Source organism: Lithobates pipiens, unplaced genomic scaffold (assembly GCF_037356315.1).
Source record: "Lithobates pipiens isolate NorthernLeopardFrog02 unplaced genomic scaffold, aLitPip1_a1.2 Scaffold_10, whole genome shotgun sequence".
NCBI classification, from domain to species: domain Eukaryota; kingdom Metazoa; phylum Chordata; class Amphibia; order Anura; family Ranidae; genus Lithobates; species Lithobates pipiens.
The window spans coordinates 72,019,683-72,036,089 of NW_027507686.1; the positions used below are offsets into that span (position 1 = coordinate 72,019,683).

General features: G+C 42.8%; 1 protein-coding gene across 2 annotated transcripts in view; it reads right to left on the reverse strand.

Moving 5' to 3' along the window:
* EML3 (EMAP like 3) overlaps positions 1-16,407 on the reverse strand; it is a 194,898-nt gene that overhangs the window by 36,155 nt on the left and 142,336 nt on the right. For both annotated transcript variants that reach the window (XM_077455852.1, XM_077455850.1), the window contains 5 exons: positions 12,738-12,869; positions 7,686-7,753; positions 5,535-5,623; positions 4,925-5,127; positions 661-748 (listed from right to left, as the gene is read on the reverse strand). In XM_077455852.1, coding sequence (XP_077311978.1) covers positions 661-748; positions 4,925-5,127; positions 5,535-5,623; positions 7,686-7,753; positions 12,738-12,869 — 580 coding nt within the window. The remainder of the gene's footprint in view (positions 1-660; positions 749-4,924; positions 5,128-5,534; positions 5,624-7,685; positions 7,754-12,737; positions 12,870-16,407) is intronic.

The following is a 16,407-nucleotide window of genomic DNA, read 5'->3' on the forward strand; positions in this document are numbered from 1 at the left end:
GTTGGTTCTCAGTGTCCATACCTTCGGGAACCTGCATTGGTAAGTTGGTGCAGCTAGCTAGGTGTGGGAGCCTAACTTTGCTTCCTCAGGAAACGTCATACACTAGTAGAATTTTGTTCGCAATTTTTTTGTTCAATTTCTAATCTTTACTGGGGTCAAATCAACGTTGTTTTTTTACTGCAGTGACAAGACAATACAAAAAAGGAAAGGGTGCCAAAATTTTCTCAAACAAACAAATTCTAACATGGTACACGGTTTTCGTAAGAAAAAGTAATTTCATTGAAAGATCTAATGTTAAAAGCAAAGTTACTTTGAAGTCCTTTGAATGACAATTGTCAAGCCATCAAATGTACAGAATTTTTATACAAATGTTCATATGAATTTTAGTATAAACGTTCCTTTGAAAAATCTACTATTGTATAGCCAGCTAAAGAGAAAAGAAAGAAAAGAGACCAAACAGATCTTATGTCTGGCCACAAACAATAGGGATGAGTTGCAAGAAACAAAGGCTGGCAAGAAACTTAAAACCAAGTTTTGGCTACAGTCTTTGAAACAAATTTGGGTAGTTTCCAGTTGCACTTTGATCCACACACAAATTCTTCACCTAATATGTGATATATGATAATACAACATAAGAAACACACAATGAATAATACTTACAGTAAAGAATCTCATAGTCACCAGAGTTTGACATTATATATTTCCCATCCTTTGACCAGTCCAAATGTGTTATGAAGCTAGAATGGCCCTATAATTATGAGAAGAAAGAAAAGTTTTAGTGGTGCTATAGTAAACTGGATGAATAATTCAGATGATATAACACAATAAATGGATTGTGTTCTTTACACTGACTTAAGCAAGAATAAAAAGGAAACAACAGAAGCTTGTTTTAACAGTTGGATTGCTAGTTTGTTTGCTTGATTTTTATTTTATTTTATTTTAACAGAAGCTGTGAAGCCGGGGGCGGAACGGGGGGGGGGGGGGGGGCAATTGCCCCCTCCGAGAATTGCGGATGAATATGGCCGGCGTGTGACAGCGGGTGACAGCGTGGCCAGTTCTGCAGCTGGTTCCGCGGGTGACAGTGTGCTGAGTGTTGTTGGCCAATCGGGAAGCTAGCAGGCAGGGGAGCAGGGAGATGACATCTCTCACTGCCCTCCTTCCCTCCAGTTCTGCCCTCACTGTGCGGGAAGCTGTGTGCAGCAGAGAGATTACATCACACTCTCTGCTGTCTAACTTCACTCTGGGACACGGCAAAAGACCCCCTTAGCAGAAAAGTGAAACAGTAGGTGACAATCTGCAATGTGTGGCAGGCGACGTGGCAAGTAACAATACGCAATGTGTGGCAAGTGACATTCTGTAATGTGTGACAGGCGACGTGGCAAATGACAATCCGCAATGTGTGGCAGGTTTGTGGCAAGTGACAATCCGCAATGTGTGGCAGGTGACGTGGCAAGTGACAATCCACAATGTGTGGCAGGTGACGTGGCAAGGGACAATCCGTAATATGTGGCAGGCAATGTGGCAAGTGACAATGCACAATGTGTGGCAGGTGACGTGGCAAGTGACAATCCACAATGTGTGGCAGGTGACATGGCAAGTGACAATCCGTAATATGTGGCAGGCAGGGCAGGACTTACGGTGGTTGGGGGCCCCTGGGCTTGAGTCACTTTCGGGCCCTACCCTCTATATCAGGGGTCTTCAAACTATGGCCCTCCAGTTGTTCAGGAACTACAATTCCCATCATGCCTAGTTCATGTCTGTGAATTTCAGAGTTTTACAATGCCTCGTGGGATAAGTAGTTCCGCAACAGCTGGAGGGCCGTAGTTTGAGGATCCTTGCTCTATATATTACCTTATTTATCAGCGTATAAAACGCACTGGTGTATAACATGCACCCCAAGTTTAGGAGGGAATTTTAAGGAAAAAAACTTTTAGGAGGGAAGTTTAAGGAAAATCTCACATTTAAATGCCCATCAATGCAGCCTTATCAGTGTCCATCTGCAGCCTTGCCCATCCATCTGCAGCCTTGTCCAGTGTCATTTGCAGCCTTGTCATTGCAGTCTTGAAGTTTAAAAATGGCGCCACCCAGATACAGTCCTCTGTATCTCGGTGGCTCTTGGATCCTCTCGGCGGTTCTCGGGTCCTTTTGCAGTCCCAAGTGGAGCCGAGAGTAGCCGAGTGTACTCGGCTCGGCTCACAGTCACGCCCAGTCCCTGTGTTATGTCCATCATAGGGCGGGACTGGGCGTGACTATGAGCGGAGCCGAGCCAAGTACACTTGGCTAAGTATCTCGGCGGGGCCCCCTATTGGGCTGGGCCCATGGGCTTGAGCCCAGTCAAGCCCAATGGTAAGTCCTGCCCTGGTGACAGATGACATGGCAAGTGACAATCCATAATATGTGGCAGGTGACACCCTCAGGGCTCCCACTGATTCTGCATTATGGTGAGTTGAACCATTTAATTTTATATTACAATGTAATAATAGAAATTATGCGCTTCAATCATCCTGACACCATAACAACCATGGTACCATAATGATTGAAGCGCCAATACCAGCCATTTCCCATATAAATTGCCCACAAAAAAACATATTTTATAGCAGTGTCCCTCCCGAGACTAGACACTGGATCCGCCCCTGTGTGAAGCTAAGGTTATGTTTCTGAAATAGGTAATATAGTATCAATGCTTGGTCAAATGTTTTTTAGTGTAAAAATGTAACAAATAAGGTCACTGAGCTTAAAATGTTATTATTCTTCTAAAAGCGATATCTGAAAGTGTCTGTATATACTGTAACTGGAACTGTAACACCTGATTTTAAAAAGGTATTTTACACTTAAACATGTATGCAGGTGGGACTAAGGCTACATTTGTGCCTTAGTTAGGTGCGTTAGGTGCGATGCGTATAAAGTAGAGCTGCACGATTCTGGCCAAAATGAGAATCACAATTTTTTTTGCTTAGAATAAAAAGAACACGATTCTTGCAATGTAAAATCTTTCACATTATACAAAAGAAATTGGTCTAACTTTACTGGTTAGTTTTTTTTTAATTCATTAAAGTAATTTTTTCCTAAATAATTGCATTTGAAAGACCGCTGCGCAAATACAGTGTGACATACAATATTGCAACTACCACAATTTTATTCTCTAGGGTCTCTACTAAAAAATATATATATTGTTTGGGGGGTTCTAAGTACTTTCTAGCAAAAAAAAATAAAAAATATTTTTAACTTGAAACCAACAAAATGTCAGAAAAAGGTTTAGTGTTTAAGTGGTTAAACTTTCCTCATTTACACACAAAGTCTATTCCTTTGACAAATTGTTACAATGTTTATACTTAAAGCGGTTTTGTACAGAAAATTGCAAGTTCATCTTATTCAAATGGCTTTGGAACATAGATGCAGTTATGACCATTGAAATAAAATAATATGCAGTATTTACCTTTTATTTTTAATGTTTATGCCGACTTCCGGGCTCTCCTCCCGTGGGAGTAGGCGTGTTTATCGGCTTCGCAATGGTCCCTGGGAACTTTTTTAGCTATTTCCCAGGAATCAGTGGGGGACACAGTCATGACGAAATCTCGTGAGATTTCGGAAGGAGGATGCCGGTCACGTGACGAGGGCGTGTCCGAAATTGCCATTTTGAAAGTGGGCAGGCAGCTCTATCTGCCATTACCACTATAGCACAGGAGGCAAGAGGAAGGAAAACAAAGAGAACACACAATGAGCATGTGCGAGATGGAGCAGTGGATGCTGGGAGCTCAGCGTCATCGCATCCAGGAAGTAAATGCCTGTGGGCTTCAAACGCCCACAGTGAAAATGGAAACCGCCGGACTGCTTTTTTAAAAGTTTTCCTTAGCAATGAAATCGTCACGCCAGGGGTTAAAAAGACGCCGATCGTGACTGCTAAGACACCGTAGGAATCGCCCACCAGTGACACAGGTAAAAAAAAAAAAAAACGCCAGCGGAATCCCGCTTTAAAGTTCCACTGCTAAAGAATGTTGTAATTCTTGGCAGACTGCCTGTTGTTTTTTTTTTAAATATAAATTTTATTATATTTTATTTATAGTTGAACATTCAGTTTTATGATGAACTTTTACTGAAATTAAGTAAATGCTATTGAATGCAAGTGAATAGTTTATATCACTCATGTTTGTAGGTAAGCCTGGTTAATCTGCGTGTTGACTGCCTGTTTTTTTTTCTTCCTGTCTTTTGACGGCTGTGGCTTCAGAAGAGCAGAGAGAATTCTTTGCAAAGCAAGAATCGTGAAACACCTTTGTCAAGATCGTAACGGGGAAAAAATTGCGATAATGATTCTTGGTGATTAATCGTGCAGCTCTAGTATAAAGTGCATTTTACATAATGCAGCCTAAAGCTTAGTTCACGTGGGCTGAATGTTGGGCGGCATAGGCTGGTTCAATAGAAAACGGTTGACATTTGGCCCGTGTGTATGGCAGGAGGTCCAATAGAAGCCGGCTTCTGTTGAAGGCTCATGACCGAAAAAGGTCTGCTGACCAGTTCCCTTCGGTTCCCAATGGCTGAGAGCGCTGACCGGAGTGTGTTCTGGTGGAACACAATAGAACCGCAGGGGCGATCGCTATACTAACATCAGATTGTTAGTATAGCGGCTTCGACCTGAACTGTTCGTTTTTTTTTATTCAAGTGGTGTGTACTAGGCTTAAAGGGGTTGTAAAGGTTTGTGTTTTTTCACCTTAATGCATCCTATAGAGGATGCCGAGACAGAGAGCGGAGGGACCCCAGAAGAGCAGGTTCGGGGCCACTCTGTGCAAAACGAGCTGCACAGTGCTGGTAAGTATAACATGTTTGTTATTTAAAAAAAAAACAAAAAAAAAAAACTTACCTTTACAACCCCTTTAAAGCATTTGGTAAGATGTATACACTATTCAGTTAAAAGCTAGTTATCCCTCACCATGCATTTTCCATATCGTATGTACCGCTGTACTCTGTCAGACACATTATTATCCCCTTCGCCTTTAGGGCTTTCTCCCTCCTCTTGCGAGTCTTTTTCTTCTAATGAGCTGTCTCTTGAATAGTCACCCTTGCGATCTTTGTGTCCTGTGCTGTATATGTAGATGACGTTGTCATGGGATCCAATAGCCAGGTAACTCCCATCTTTGGAGTGAAATAGATAAAAGCAGAAGAAAAGGAGGTTAAAATCAGACTTACAATGTGGGCAAGGAGATGACTACAATAAGGAGTAGATATGAAAATGTTTTTTTGAAGAAAAATCTAAAGCTGGCCATACATGGATCAAAATTCCTAGCTGAATGTTGATCTGTGTATGGGCAGGCTGGTTGTACAGAAGTCAATCTACCAATCAGTTCCTGTACAACCAGCCTGTTGGGTGTTTTCTGATCGATCAGTGCTGCCTGCTATAGCCTACAGCACTGATCAATGTATTCTGAGAGCAGGGATATAGCAATTGGATCTTTTCAACCTGTTGATTGAATGAAGAAAAACATTAAGCATGTATGGGCTGCCTAACCTTGCTTATGACTACTGGTATCTTAGTTCCTCACCTGGTGAGTACCTGACCACAGAGAGCTGTTCATTCCCATCAGAGTGCACAGACAGAATACTGTGAGAATGCGTGTCCACCACCAGCCACCTGTAAAGACATGTACAACAGTGATATCACTATGAAGTACGGACACATTTCATAAAGTATAACTAAAAGTGTTGTTTTGAATAGAGTGGAGATGGATTAAGACACCTGTCAGGTTGTTATTGCTGTCTATTCGCTTATTAGGGAGATTCACCATCTCTGTGTAACCAGTTTACCATTATCATTGAAAGTAAAAGTATAAGAAAATCTCTTTTGGGTCTCATAACAGTAACGGGGAGAAATTTTCCAATGGCAACACTAGTTCTGGTGAGAAGAGTATCCCTAACTTTGGAGGGATTCCCTCTCACTTCCTGTTTTGACTATGGAGAAAGAAGTGAAGTGAAATTTCCCCAATAGGACAGATGGCAAAACAAAAAAATAAGCGACAAGGGTTACAACCTTCCCTTACGCTATTCAAAATAAAAAAAATAAAAAATGATGTCTTTAGTTCTACTTTAAGACCCCTTTCACACTGAGGCATTTTTCAAGCACTTTTGGGCTAAAAATAGCGCCTGTAAAGCACCTGAAAAACGTCTCCCCTGCAGTCTCAGTGTGAAAGCCAGGGTGCTTTCACACTGAGGCGATGCGCTGGCAGGACGTTAAAAAAAACTGCTGCAAGCAGCATCTTTGGAGTGGTGAAGGTGCAGTGTATACATCGCTCCTAAAGTGCAACTGCCCATTGAAATGAATGGGCAGTGCCGCTGAACCACCGGCAAAGCGTCGCTGCGGTCAGGGCCATCTTTAATATTGATTGGACCCAGGGTAAAACTTTTCTTGGGGCCCGCCATGCAGTTTTGCTCTCCGCCTGCTCTGAGACATACAATAAATAGCAGTCAGACTCAAAATAAGTTCACTGAATCCGATCAGGCAGCTATTGCAATTGGTTGCTAGAGGTTACAGTGTATCATTACCGCTCACTGGCTGGTTGCTAGAGGTTACAGCACATGATTTCTGCTTGTTTATTGGTTGCTAGAGATTACTGTGGATATGACCTCAGGGTGGCATGATATGCATATCAATGCCGTCGGCTGCCCCTATTTACATATGAATGTCGGTAATTTACATGTAAACACAGGGTCTGCAGGTGAGTCATCTTTACACAACAATAGGGCAGAGCTGGGCAGCATTAGTAGCAGCACTTCACACAGATATTGGGACACAGCCCAGGACTAAAACCCTCAAAGGATGAGGGAATTTAAACCAGGATAGTTGGCAAGTATGAGGCAGCTGCTTTGGGCCCCACAACAATGACAGGGCCCAGGGGCCTAGCGGGGGTTTAAAAGCACCCCGCTAGTGGCCGAAAACCTCAGAAGAAACTACGGTAAAGCGTCGGTAAAAATAGCAGCTCTTTACTGCCGACGCCTCAAGACCATGCCTAGGATAGCAGTGCTTCCAGAGACAGCATACCAGTTGCTAATCAAGTAATTCATTCCCTTGTATAGTAAAAGATTCTAGACTTATACACTGCCTGCGCCTGGCAGGTCCTCATTCTGCTGTCCTGGCACAGGCTGTTTGCTTTTATTGTTGCAATAGTGTAGAGTGCAGTTGCAGTTCACCCACTCTCAGTTTCTATAACTACAAAACTGTTATGCCCCTTTAACACATGCATCCGTTTTCAGATGAAATACAGACATACATGCATCTCTATGGGATAGCGGGTGACAGCGGATGAACATCTGCTGACACCCGATATCGTCCACCTCCGCTATTGTCCGATTCTGCAGACGGAGGAAAATCCTATTTTTCTATCCATTTGCAGAGCGGATCGATGAACACGGACAGATGGTGTGACTGTGAAAAAATACCATTATGTTTCTATTAATGTTATAAAGGCAAATAGAAAAACACTCTTGAATTGAGCTCAGGGTTGCCCCTTCCACCCACTGTAGGACCATGGTGGGCCAGATGTAAGGAATCATCATTCTTTGATGTGGTGAATATCAAAATGCTGGAATTTCTATACCTGTGTTTTGATACCTTGAAGAGGAGTAGATAATAAGAACAGAACTAAGAAAGATACACAGTAGATTTGTAAAATAAATTGGAAATGTGATGACAGTCTTACTTTCCTGTGCTCAGACCCACACAGGCTTCTCTTCCATTAGGGTGGAAATCTGCGCACAAACCATGATCCTACGACATATAAAGTAATTGATATCTGCATAAGTACATTTGTCAATATGCTATTATGTACATACATGGTTCTTAAAGAGGAATTGCAATCATAATTTGTAATAAAATCATCTTTGCCATTCTGAAGCTTCCCTCCAACCAAGTTTTATATTATTTTATATATACACTGCGATTCTGTACTTGCCAAATATGCTGCAGAAATCTCCCTCCACTGAGTCTGGCTGCAACCATTTTAACTGTGGGTAGCTGAAGCTGCTGCCTGTTCACTTACTGGATTCACACAGAGGCACACCTCCAGCTCTGCATCCCTGCAGCTCTCATTGGTCCTCTTGTGACTCGCCCCCCTCCCTTCCTGGAAATCTCTCACAAGAGTGTGAGGGAGAGAGAGAGAGAGCTGTGTATGATGTCATAAGCCTAGACTTTTTACCAGACAAGAAACAGGAAGTGGGCTGTATAAGATGAATACTAGCAGAAAAAAATGTCTTACTATCCAAAGTTAAAACAACAAGGGCAGAGGATTTAATACATGGGAATTTTAAAAATGACTGAAGGTCTGCTTTAATGAAAGACATTGCACCTCATGTTTTAGTATATTTTAGAACTATCTTCTACTATAGCAACCAATCCGATTCTACCTTTCCACTCAACCTGCCAGTAAATACCTTATACAGCCCACTTCCTGTTTGTCTGTTAAAAAGCTTAGGCTTATGACATCACGCACAGCTCTCTCTCACATGAAATATGTAGGGGGCACCTAGAATGTTTGCTGAAGCAAAAGATGGCTTCTTTTACACAGTTGCACAGAGGCACAATTTTCTGCAAAAGATGCTGGTTGAGGAAGCTCTGCAAGATTTACACAGCTATAGCACGGCTTCTTTTATTTTTAGATATGCACAGCTATCTTGTGTCATGAGTCTGCAATAATGTTCATCTCTGTCTGCTTACCTCTCTGTTGTGTTCAGCTTAGAGACTGACCCCTGTTCCCCTGTCTGCTTAAGTAATCTTCCCTCAAGCATGGCTCTACCCAAGGGAACACTATATTAACCTGTGCACTGTAGCCAAGCCTCGCTGATCAATATTGTGTGTTTGGCGTCCTGTGTGCTTCTTGCCTTGTGCTCTGTTTCTGATTCTGTTTACTGTTCTTGTCTTGTTCCTGACTATCCTTGTCTGCTTCATACCCTGACCTTTGGCGTGTTCTTTGACTACCCCTGTCTGCTCGTTCCCCGACCTTTTGGCTTATCTCCTGACTATCCCTTGTTGTCACGGTCTGTTTCTTCCTCTCTATCCTCCAGTAACCTACCTTGATCGTGAGCTGGGAGACCCTGGGGGCCGCAACCTGGAGCCAGTTGCAGCAAAGTCCATCCCCAGCTCTAGGGGCTCTGGTGAACACCTGCTGGCTCTTAGACTCCGCGCCCTGGGAAATCTCATGATATAGCTTCCAGTGTGATCTGTGTTGGTGCTCCGGGGGACCTGCTTTCCTTAACCACCCAGAGCTCCATCCGTGGCAGTCAGCCGTAACGTCCACTACCTTAGCAGTACACTCCGGACCCCAACGGCGTACATCTGTCACCTGGCTTCAGGTGACCTGACATTTTGTCATAAACTCACAATTTGCTCTCAGTTAAGCCAGTCTGGTATGGTATAACAACAGTCTTAAAGTGGTGTACTAGCATACTAGCTCATTATAAATTACTTACCTGAGATCGAAGCCCACACAGCGCTCCTCGTTCACCGCTCTGGCGGCCAACATCTCCCTGGGGGGTTACTTCCAGGTATCGCGACTCCGGCGCTGTGATTAGCCAGAGCCATGATGAAGCAACTACCGTTGCTTCAGTTTGATTAAGTGCGCATGTGTCGATGACATCGGTACATACAGGGATATCTCATAAACCATGCAGGTTTAGGGGATATCCAGTGTAGCTACAGGTAAGCCTAATTATAGGCTTGCCTGTAGTATAAAGTGGTTGTAAAGGGATAACAACCACTTTAAAGTATACAACGGGGGAAGCATCATTAATTTAGGGTAGCTAATGTCCCTTAATATACATCCCAATGCAAAATGTCCTTGGCCTGAAAAAATGGTTGGTTATACTTCTCAATTTAATTATCACAATGAAGGTGCAATATTTTAATGATCATTCCTGTATTATTACAACTATTCTATTAGGGTTGAAACAACTAATCGATTAATCGACAACTAATCGATTATGAAATTAATCGATTACTATTTCCATAATCGATTAATCGGCCAATAACAAAATGGGGTTAAAGTTAATGAGTCTGATGATATTTACTAGATTGACCCTTTAATAGTACATCTCTCCTCTAATAGTATATAAACTATATATCCTCTAATAGTATATACAATATATCTCCTCTAATAGTATATACAGTATATCTCTCCTCTAATAGTATATAGCCTCTAATAATATATACAGTATATCTCTCCTCTAATAGTATATACAGTATATCTCTTCTAATAGTACCAGTATATACAGTATCTCCTAATATTATAGTATAGTATAGGCAGTATATATCCCCTCTAATAGTATATACATTATATCTCTCCTCTAATAGTATATAGCCTCTAATAGTATATACAGTATATCTCTCCTCTAATAGTATATACAGTATATCTCTTCTAATAGTACCAGTATATACAGTATCTCCTAATATTATATACAGTATATATCCCCTCTAATATATATATACAGTATATCTCTTCTGTCTGTTATTCTCAGAGTGGATTAGATATTTTGCTCCCTAACCATATAGTTGGTTATTTATATTTACTACTGCATTGAGATATTTAAGAATAAATTGCCTTTTTTTTTTTAAACTTTACATATTAACTAAATTATACACCACACTTTTTCTTTTTTAAGGTTATTAACCGATTAATCGAAACAATAATCGGCCAACTAATCGATTATGAAATTAATCGTTTTTTGCAGCCCTATATTCTATATAAACATCTGATGAAGCATCCTAGTATAAGTATAGGTCAATCATGAGCAGTAGAGGAGTGACTGCTTGTGAACCAGCAGACAGCCGTGTGTCCCATGAAGTAATATCATGGTCATATGATACTGTATCATACTGTTGCTGTAGCTACTAAAACACACGATTATGGGTAGAAATGCAGAAATAATTAGATTCATTTTCCTTAAGAATAACAGTGCCTGTTCTGAGGTCTGTGGAATGATTATTGCCACTGATATCAAATAAACAATAATTTAGTTGTTGTGATCATGCTGTGCTTTGCTGGCCAAGTAAAAGTATGACTGAAAGTCTCAGCACCAAGCCTTATTTGTGAAAGTCAATCTCCTTCTTCCATCATGGCAGCAAGTGGCTACTCTGGTTACCCAAGGCTGAAAAAAGAACTCTCAGGTCTGCTGGCTCGTCCTAGCTCTGGTCTCAACTATATTAGACCAGGCATTGGCATGTTTTCTGTAAAATTAGTGACCATTAAGGTTCCTATATAAGTATGGTCTCCAAATCCAATTGTTTTTGGTGGATTGCATAGCAGTCTCATGTCTGTGGGTTAGCCAGGGCTGGGGAATGGGAGTTGATTGGGCAGGTTAGAAAACCTGACTTGATTGCTATTGTTCTCTGCTTATAAGACCTTTTTGGCCTCCTGTTCTCCTCTCTATCTCCCTCTCCTCTCCATATGCTAAAGCTGACCATACAGCTTAAATATTCAAATAGAAATTCTGCAACTCTGTGTGATGCTTTTAAAATCTTCTTTTATTGACTATTCCACAGAAAAGTTAATGCGTTTCAGCCTTAAATCGGCATTAATGACTGCGACAGACTCACCCGGGACAGAGGTTTTTTGGAGGGGACTGCAGGCCAGCCTCTTGCCTACTGACTATGGACTCTGGCTTTTAGGGGAGCACTACTCTTTTGGAGGTGCGTGCCTGGGGGACCCTTGAAGTGGTCTTTTTGATTCAGGTTTGTGTCTCCCCAGAACACACAGACTCTGGGAATTTAGGCCCGGGATCCATGTTAAAGGCCTAGGTGGCGCATTACTAGTCATGACTGCTCAACACTGGGAAACTCATAGCACATGGTAATCTCATCAGCTCAAGCCATCTGTCTTTCCCCCATGCTAATTGTGCTAATTTACACACTTATTGTCTGCTAGCAAACTACTGTGGGGATGTGTTTACACTTGAAATAATGTGTATTGTACTTTGTGAGCTTGATGCCGGGAATTCTGACCTGGTAGGAGACCTCTAAGTGTCCAGGTGGCTAGCTGTTTAATCAACTTAATGTTTCTAGTATATGTTGGCTAATTTGACTAAACTCTTAAGGATCCTCTATGATGGGATTAAATATGTGGGTCATTGTACATGTGGTGAATGACCTACTTCTCAAGTGTATAAAAAAAAAACCTGTATTCTTGTTCAATAAACAGTTCCAGTTTCGCAGCTGAGCTAGTCCCATCTAGTTCTTGGTTGCAATATGTGTCTATAATATCTGATATCTATGTTCAGACTGACGGAAGCACTCAAGCAGAGTGTGACATGGTTCCGTCACAAATGACCAAGGCTGATTAAAGTTGAAACACGTCAATTATTCTGTATCAAGGCTGTGTTTACTGTTTTGCGGAGTTGTGAGCCTTTTATTTGTCTAAAACTGTTACAGTTGTGTGGCTGTGGATTATGCACCTGTCTGGATAAGATATTTCTTCAGTTTGCAGGGTTGTAGCACTTTGTTTTGTTTCATACAGCTGCAGCACAGTTCAGGTATATCCTGACAACAAGTGCTAACAGCTGTCAGAATACAATTGACTGGCAGGGGGGATTCATCCACCCACGCCGATTGCATGGATGGCTGAACAAAATCTTACAAGTGAATAGAGTGTAGCATTCTGATGACAGCTTGTTTAAGGGTAGTCAGATAATGCCTGCATGGTTAACCACTATCTAATGTCCACATACACATTAAGGATGAATTACTCTGTCAATCCACATCTCACCTCCAGAATGCATGACCAGCTTAATGTGTGACCACTACCATTCCAGATGCACAACTGCTTGTCATGTCCACAAGTCATGAAGATATTATGGGTAGGGTGTGTAGCCAGTCCCCACAGCTCATCTGTGTGCCCCTGAAAAAAATTAAATAAATGAAATGCAACATAAATACATATTTGTAATATAACTGGCTAGAATGCAGAAAAAATGGCCTAATGCATGTCCATGCTTACTCATAAAGCAATAGACTCCCACAGGTTTTGTTTCCCACAGCGTCCCTCAAACGTCATCTTACAACGTGCATGCTGGCACAATCCAACAAGCAAAAGATATTTTTGAGGAAGGAACTTTCCCGTAAATGTACAAACTCAGACTGGCTCAGAATGCATGTTTTTTTGCCTATATAAAAAAGGAGAGGGGAAAGCAGAAAACCACCCTTGGCGCTGGATTATATCAGCTGGAAAATGTAACCTGGCCAGTCTTTTCTTTAGTTATAAGAAGCTGGGAAGTGGGTAAAAATGTGTCATATTTCTCCAAATTGACAGTAACTGGTAGGATCATGTAAGATCTATGTATTGTAATGTTCGGGGACCAGGTAGATCGCAGGACACAGGCTTTTCACACAACAAAGGGTTTATTAACTTAAATAGCTTTACAGCAGCCAAAAACAAAAGGAAAAAGGGTTTGTAGTCTCACCGACTTGCAAAGTCCAGAATAGCTGTCTTTATCAAAACAGAGCTTGATCTTGATGGCAGGTAGCTTCCCCTGCCAGGAGCCTTCCAAACAGGACAATGCTGTCCACTTCAGTTGCTGCAGTCCAAAATAAACACCATCCACCATGTCTTCTCCACTCCTCCACACCCATCTACCACTTCCGGTCTTGTTTTTTAAAGACACTCCCTTAACAGGTGGGTTAATCAATTTTATTCCTTTAAAGAGACCACAACCCAAACAGAGGGGAAATATAGCGTCCTTCCAGGACCCAGCCACGGCGTCCTGTACATATCCCCCCCCCCTGTGCCCAACGCCAAGGAGGTGGAGGCAACAGTGGAGCTCAAACAATGGACTCGGGAGAGGGCATCTGCATTTTGATGCAGTCTCCCGGGCCTTTGCTCCACTACAAATTTAAATTCCTGGAGTGCCAGGAACCACCGGGTAACCCTGGCATTAGTCCCTTTTCCCTGTCTCAGCCATGTTAAAGGGGCATGGTCAGAAATCAACCTAAACTTCCTCCCCAAAAGGTAATATCTGAGGGATTCCAGAGCCCAATTAATGGCCAGACATTCTCGTTCAATTATGGCATAGTTTTTCTCCGCTGGTGTTAACTTCCTGCTGAGGAAGACTATCGGGTGTTCCTCGCCATGAATAACCTGTGACAACACCGCTCCCAATCCTACATCGGAAGCATCAGTCTGGACAACAAACTCTTTTGAAAAATTAGGTGCTACCAGGACAGGGTGTTGGCACAGCGCCGACTTGAGCTCCAAAAAAGCCTTCTCAGTGTCTGCATTCCACTCCACAATGACCGATTTCCGACCCTTAGTCAGATCGGTCAACGGAGCCGCCAATGTGGCAAAGTTGGGTACAAACCTCCTGTAGTATCTCACCATGCCCAGGAATGCACGTACCTGCTTTTTTGTGAGGGGGCGGGGCCAATTCTGTATAGCCTCTATCTTGTTGACCTGCGGTTTCACTACCCTTCTACCCACGATATAACCCAGGTATTTCACCTCCTCCATTCCCAAAGCACATTTTTCAGGGTTTATTGTAAACCCCTCCTTCCAAAGAGAGTCCAGCACTGCCTGCACTTTGGGCAAATGCTAAAAATGACTATATCGTCCAAGTATACTGAGGCATACTTCCGGTGAGGTCGTAAAACCCTATCCATTGCTCTCTGGAACGTGGCTGGAGCAGTTTGCAATCCAAAAGGCATCCTTTTGTACTGAAAACTCCCCTCTGGGGTAGAAAAAGCAGTTTTCTCTCTAGCAGCCTTAGTCAACGGTATTTGCCAATACCCCTTGGTAAGGTCTAACATAGTGATATACCTGGCTGGACCTAGTCTCTCGATAAGCTCATCCACCCGGGGCATGGGGTAGGCATCAAACCGGGAAACTTCATTAAGTTTCCGGAAATCATTGCAGAATCGCAGAGTCCCGTTGGGCTTCGGTACCAACACAATCGGGCTCGACCACTCACTCTGCGATTCCTCAATAATCCCTAGGTCTAACATCTTCTTTACTTCCTCTGAAACGGCCTTCTTTTGAGCCTCTGGGATGCGGTAGGGCCGAACAAAAACTTTGACTCCTGGTTCTGTGACAATATCATGCTCTATGACACTAGTGAGCCCTGGCAAGTCTGAAAATTTTTCTTTATTTCTCTGCAAGAACTCCTTTGCCTGCTGACTTTGGGTTTTAGACAGGGTATTTGCTACTTGGACACTCTCCACCCCAACCCGAGGCTCAAGTTTTGTACTAGCCAGGGAGGTCACTGGTTCCCTGTCTGTCCAGGGCTTTAACAAGTTTACATGATATATCTGGAAGGGTTTCCTCTTGCCTGGCTGGTGGACTCTATAATTTACCTCTCCCACTTTTTCTACAACCTCGAAAGGGCCTTGCCATCTGGCCAAGAATTTACTTTCCACAGTGGGAATCAACACTGCTACTCGATCCCCCACTTGGAAGTTCCTAATTTTGGCTGCCCTATTATAGACCCGTCGTTGAGCCTCCTGGGTTTTTTGTAAATGTTCCTTAACTAGCAGTTCGGATCCTCTCCTGCATTTGAGAGACATATTCAAGAACACTTTTATGCTGAATTGGTTCACTTTCCCATTCTTCTTTAACAAAGTCCAGTAATCCACGAGGTCTCCGCCCATATACCAATTCAAAGGGCGAAAACCCAGTGGAGGCCTGGGGCACTTCTCGGATAGCAAACAGGAGGGCTGGTAACAGGCAGTCCCAGTCTTTCCCATCCCTTTGTACCACTCTCTTGAGCATAGACTTAAGGGTTTTATTAAAACATTCTACCAATCCATCTGTTTGGGGATGGTAGACCAATTTGCGCAGCTGTTTAATCCGGAACAGTTTGCATACATCAGCCATAACCTTCGACATAAACGGGGTGCCCTGGTCTGTGAGAATTTCCTTGGGAAAACCTGTCAGTGTAAACAACTGGAATAACTCCCGTGCAATAGCCTTAGAGGAGGTATTCCGCAGGGGTAGCGCCTCAGGATATCCAGTGGCATAGTCGAGGATCACCAGTATGTAAGAATGACCTCGAGCCGACTTTACCAAGGGACACACTATATCCATGGCTATCCTCTCGAATGGGACCTCAATTATGGGCAGAGGGACCAACGGGGCTCCGGAAATGGGTCGCCGGAGCGGTCAACTGACAGGTGGGACAAGAGGTACAGTATCTCCTTACCTCTGCTTTCAAGCCTGGCCAGTAAAACCGGTCAGCGATCCGTGCCTCCGTCTTTTCAACTCCCAGGCCCCCCCCTAAAACATCATCATGGGCCAGGTCCAGGACCTTGCGTCTATACTGTTGGGGTACCAATAATTGTTCTACCACATTTTCTCTCACTTTAGTAACCCGATAAAGCAATTCATTACATATTGAAAAATGCGGCCACCGCTCATTAGCACCTGGCTCTTGGGGCTCTCCATTTATTAC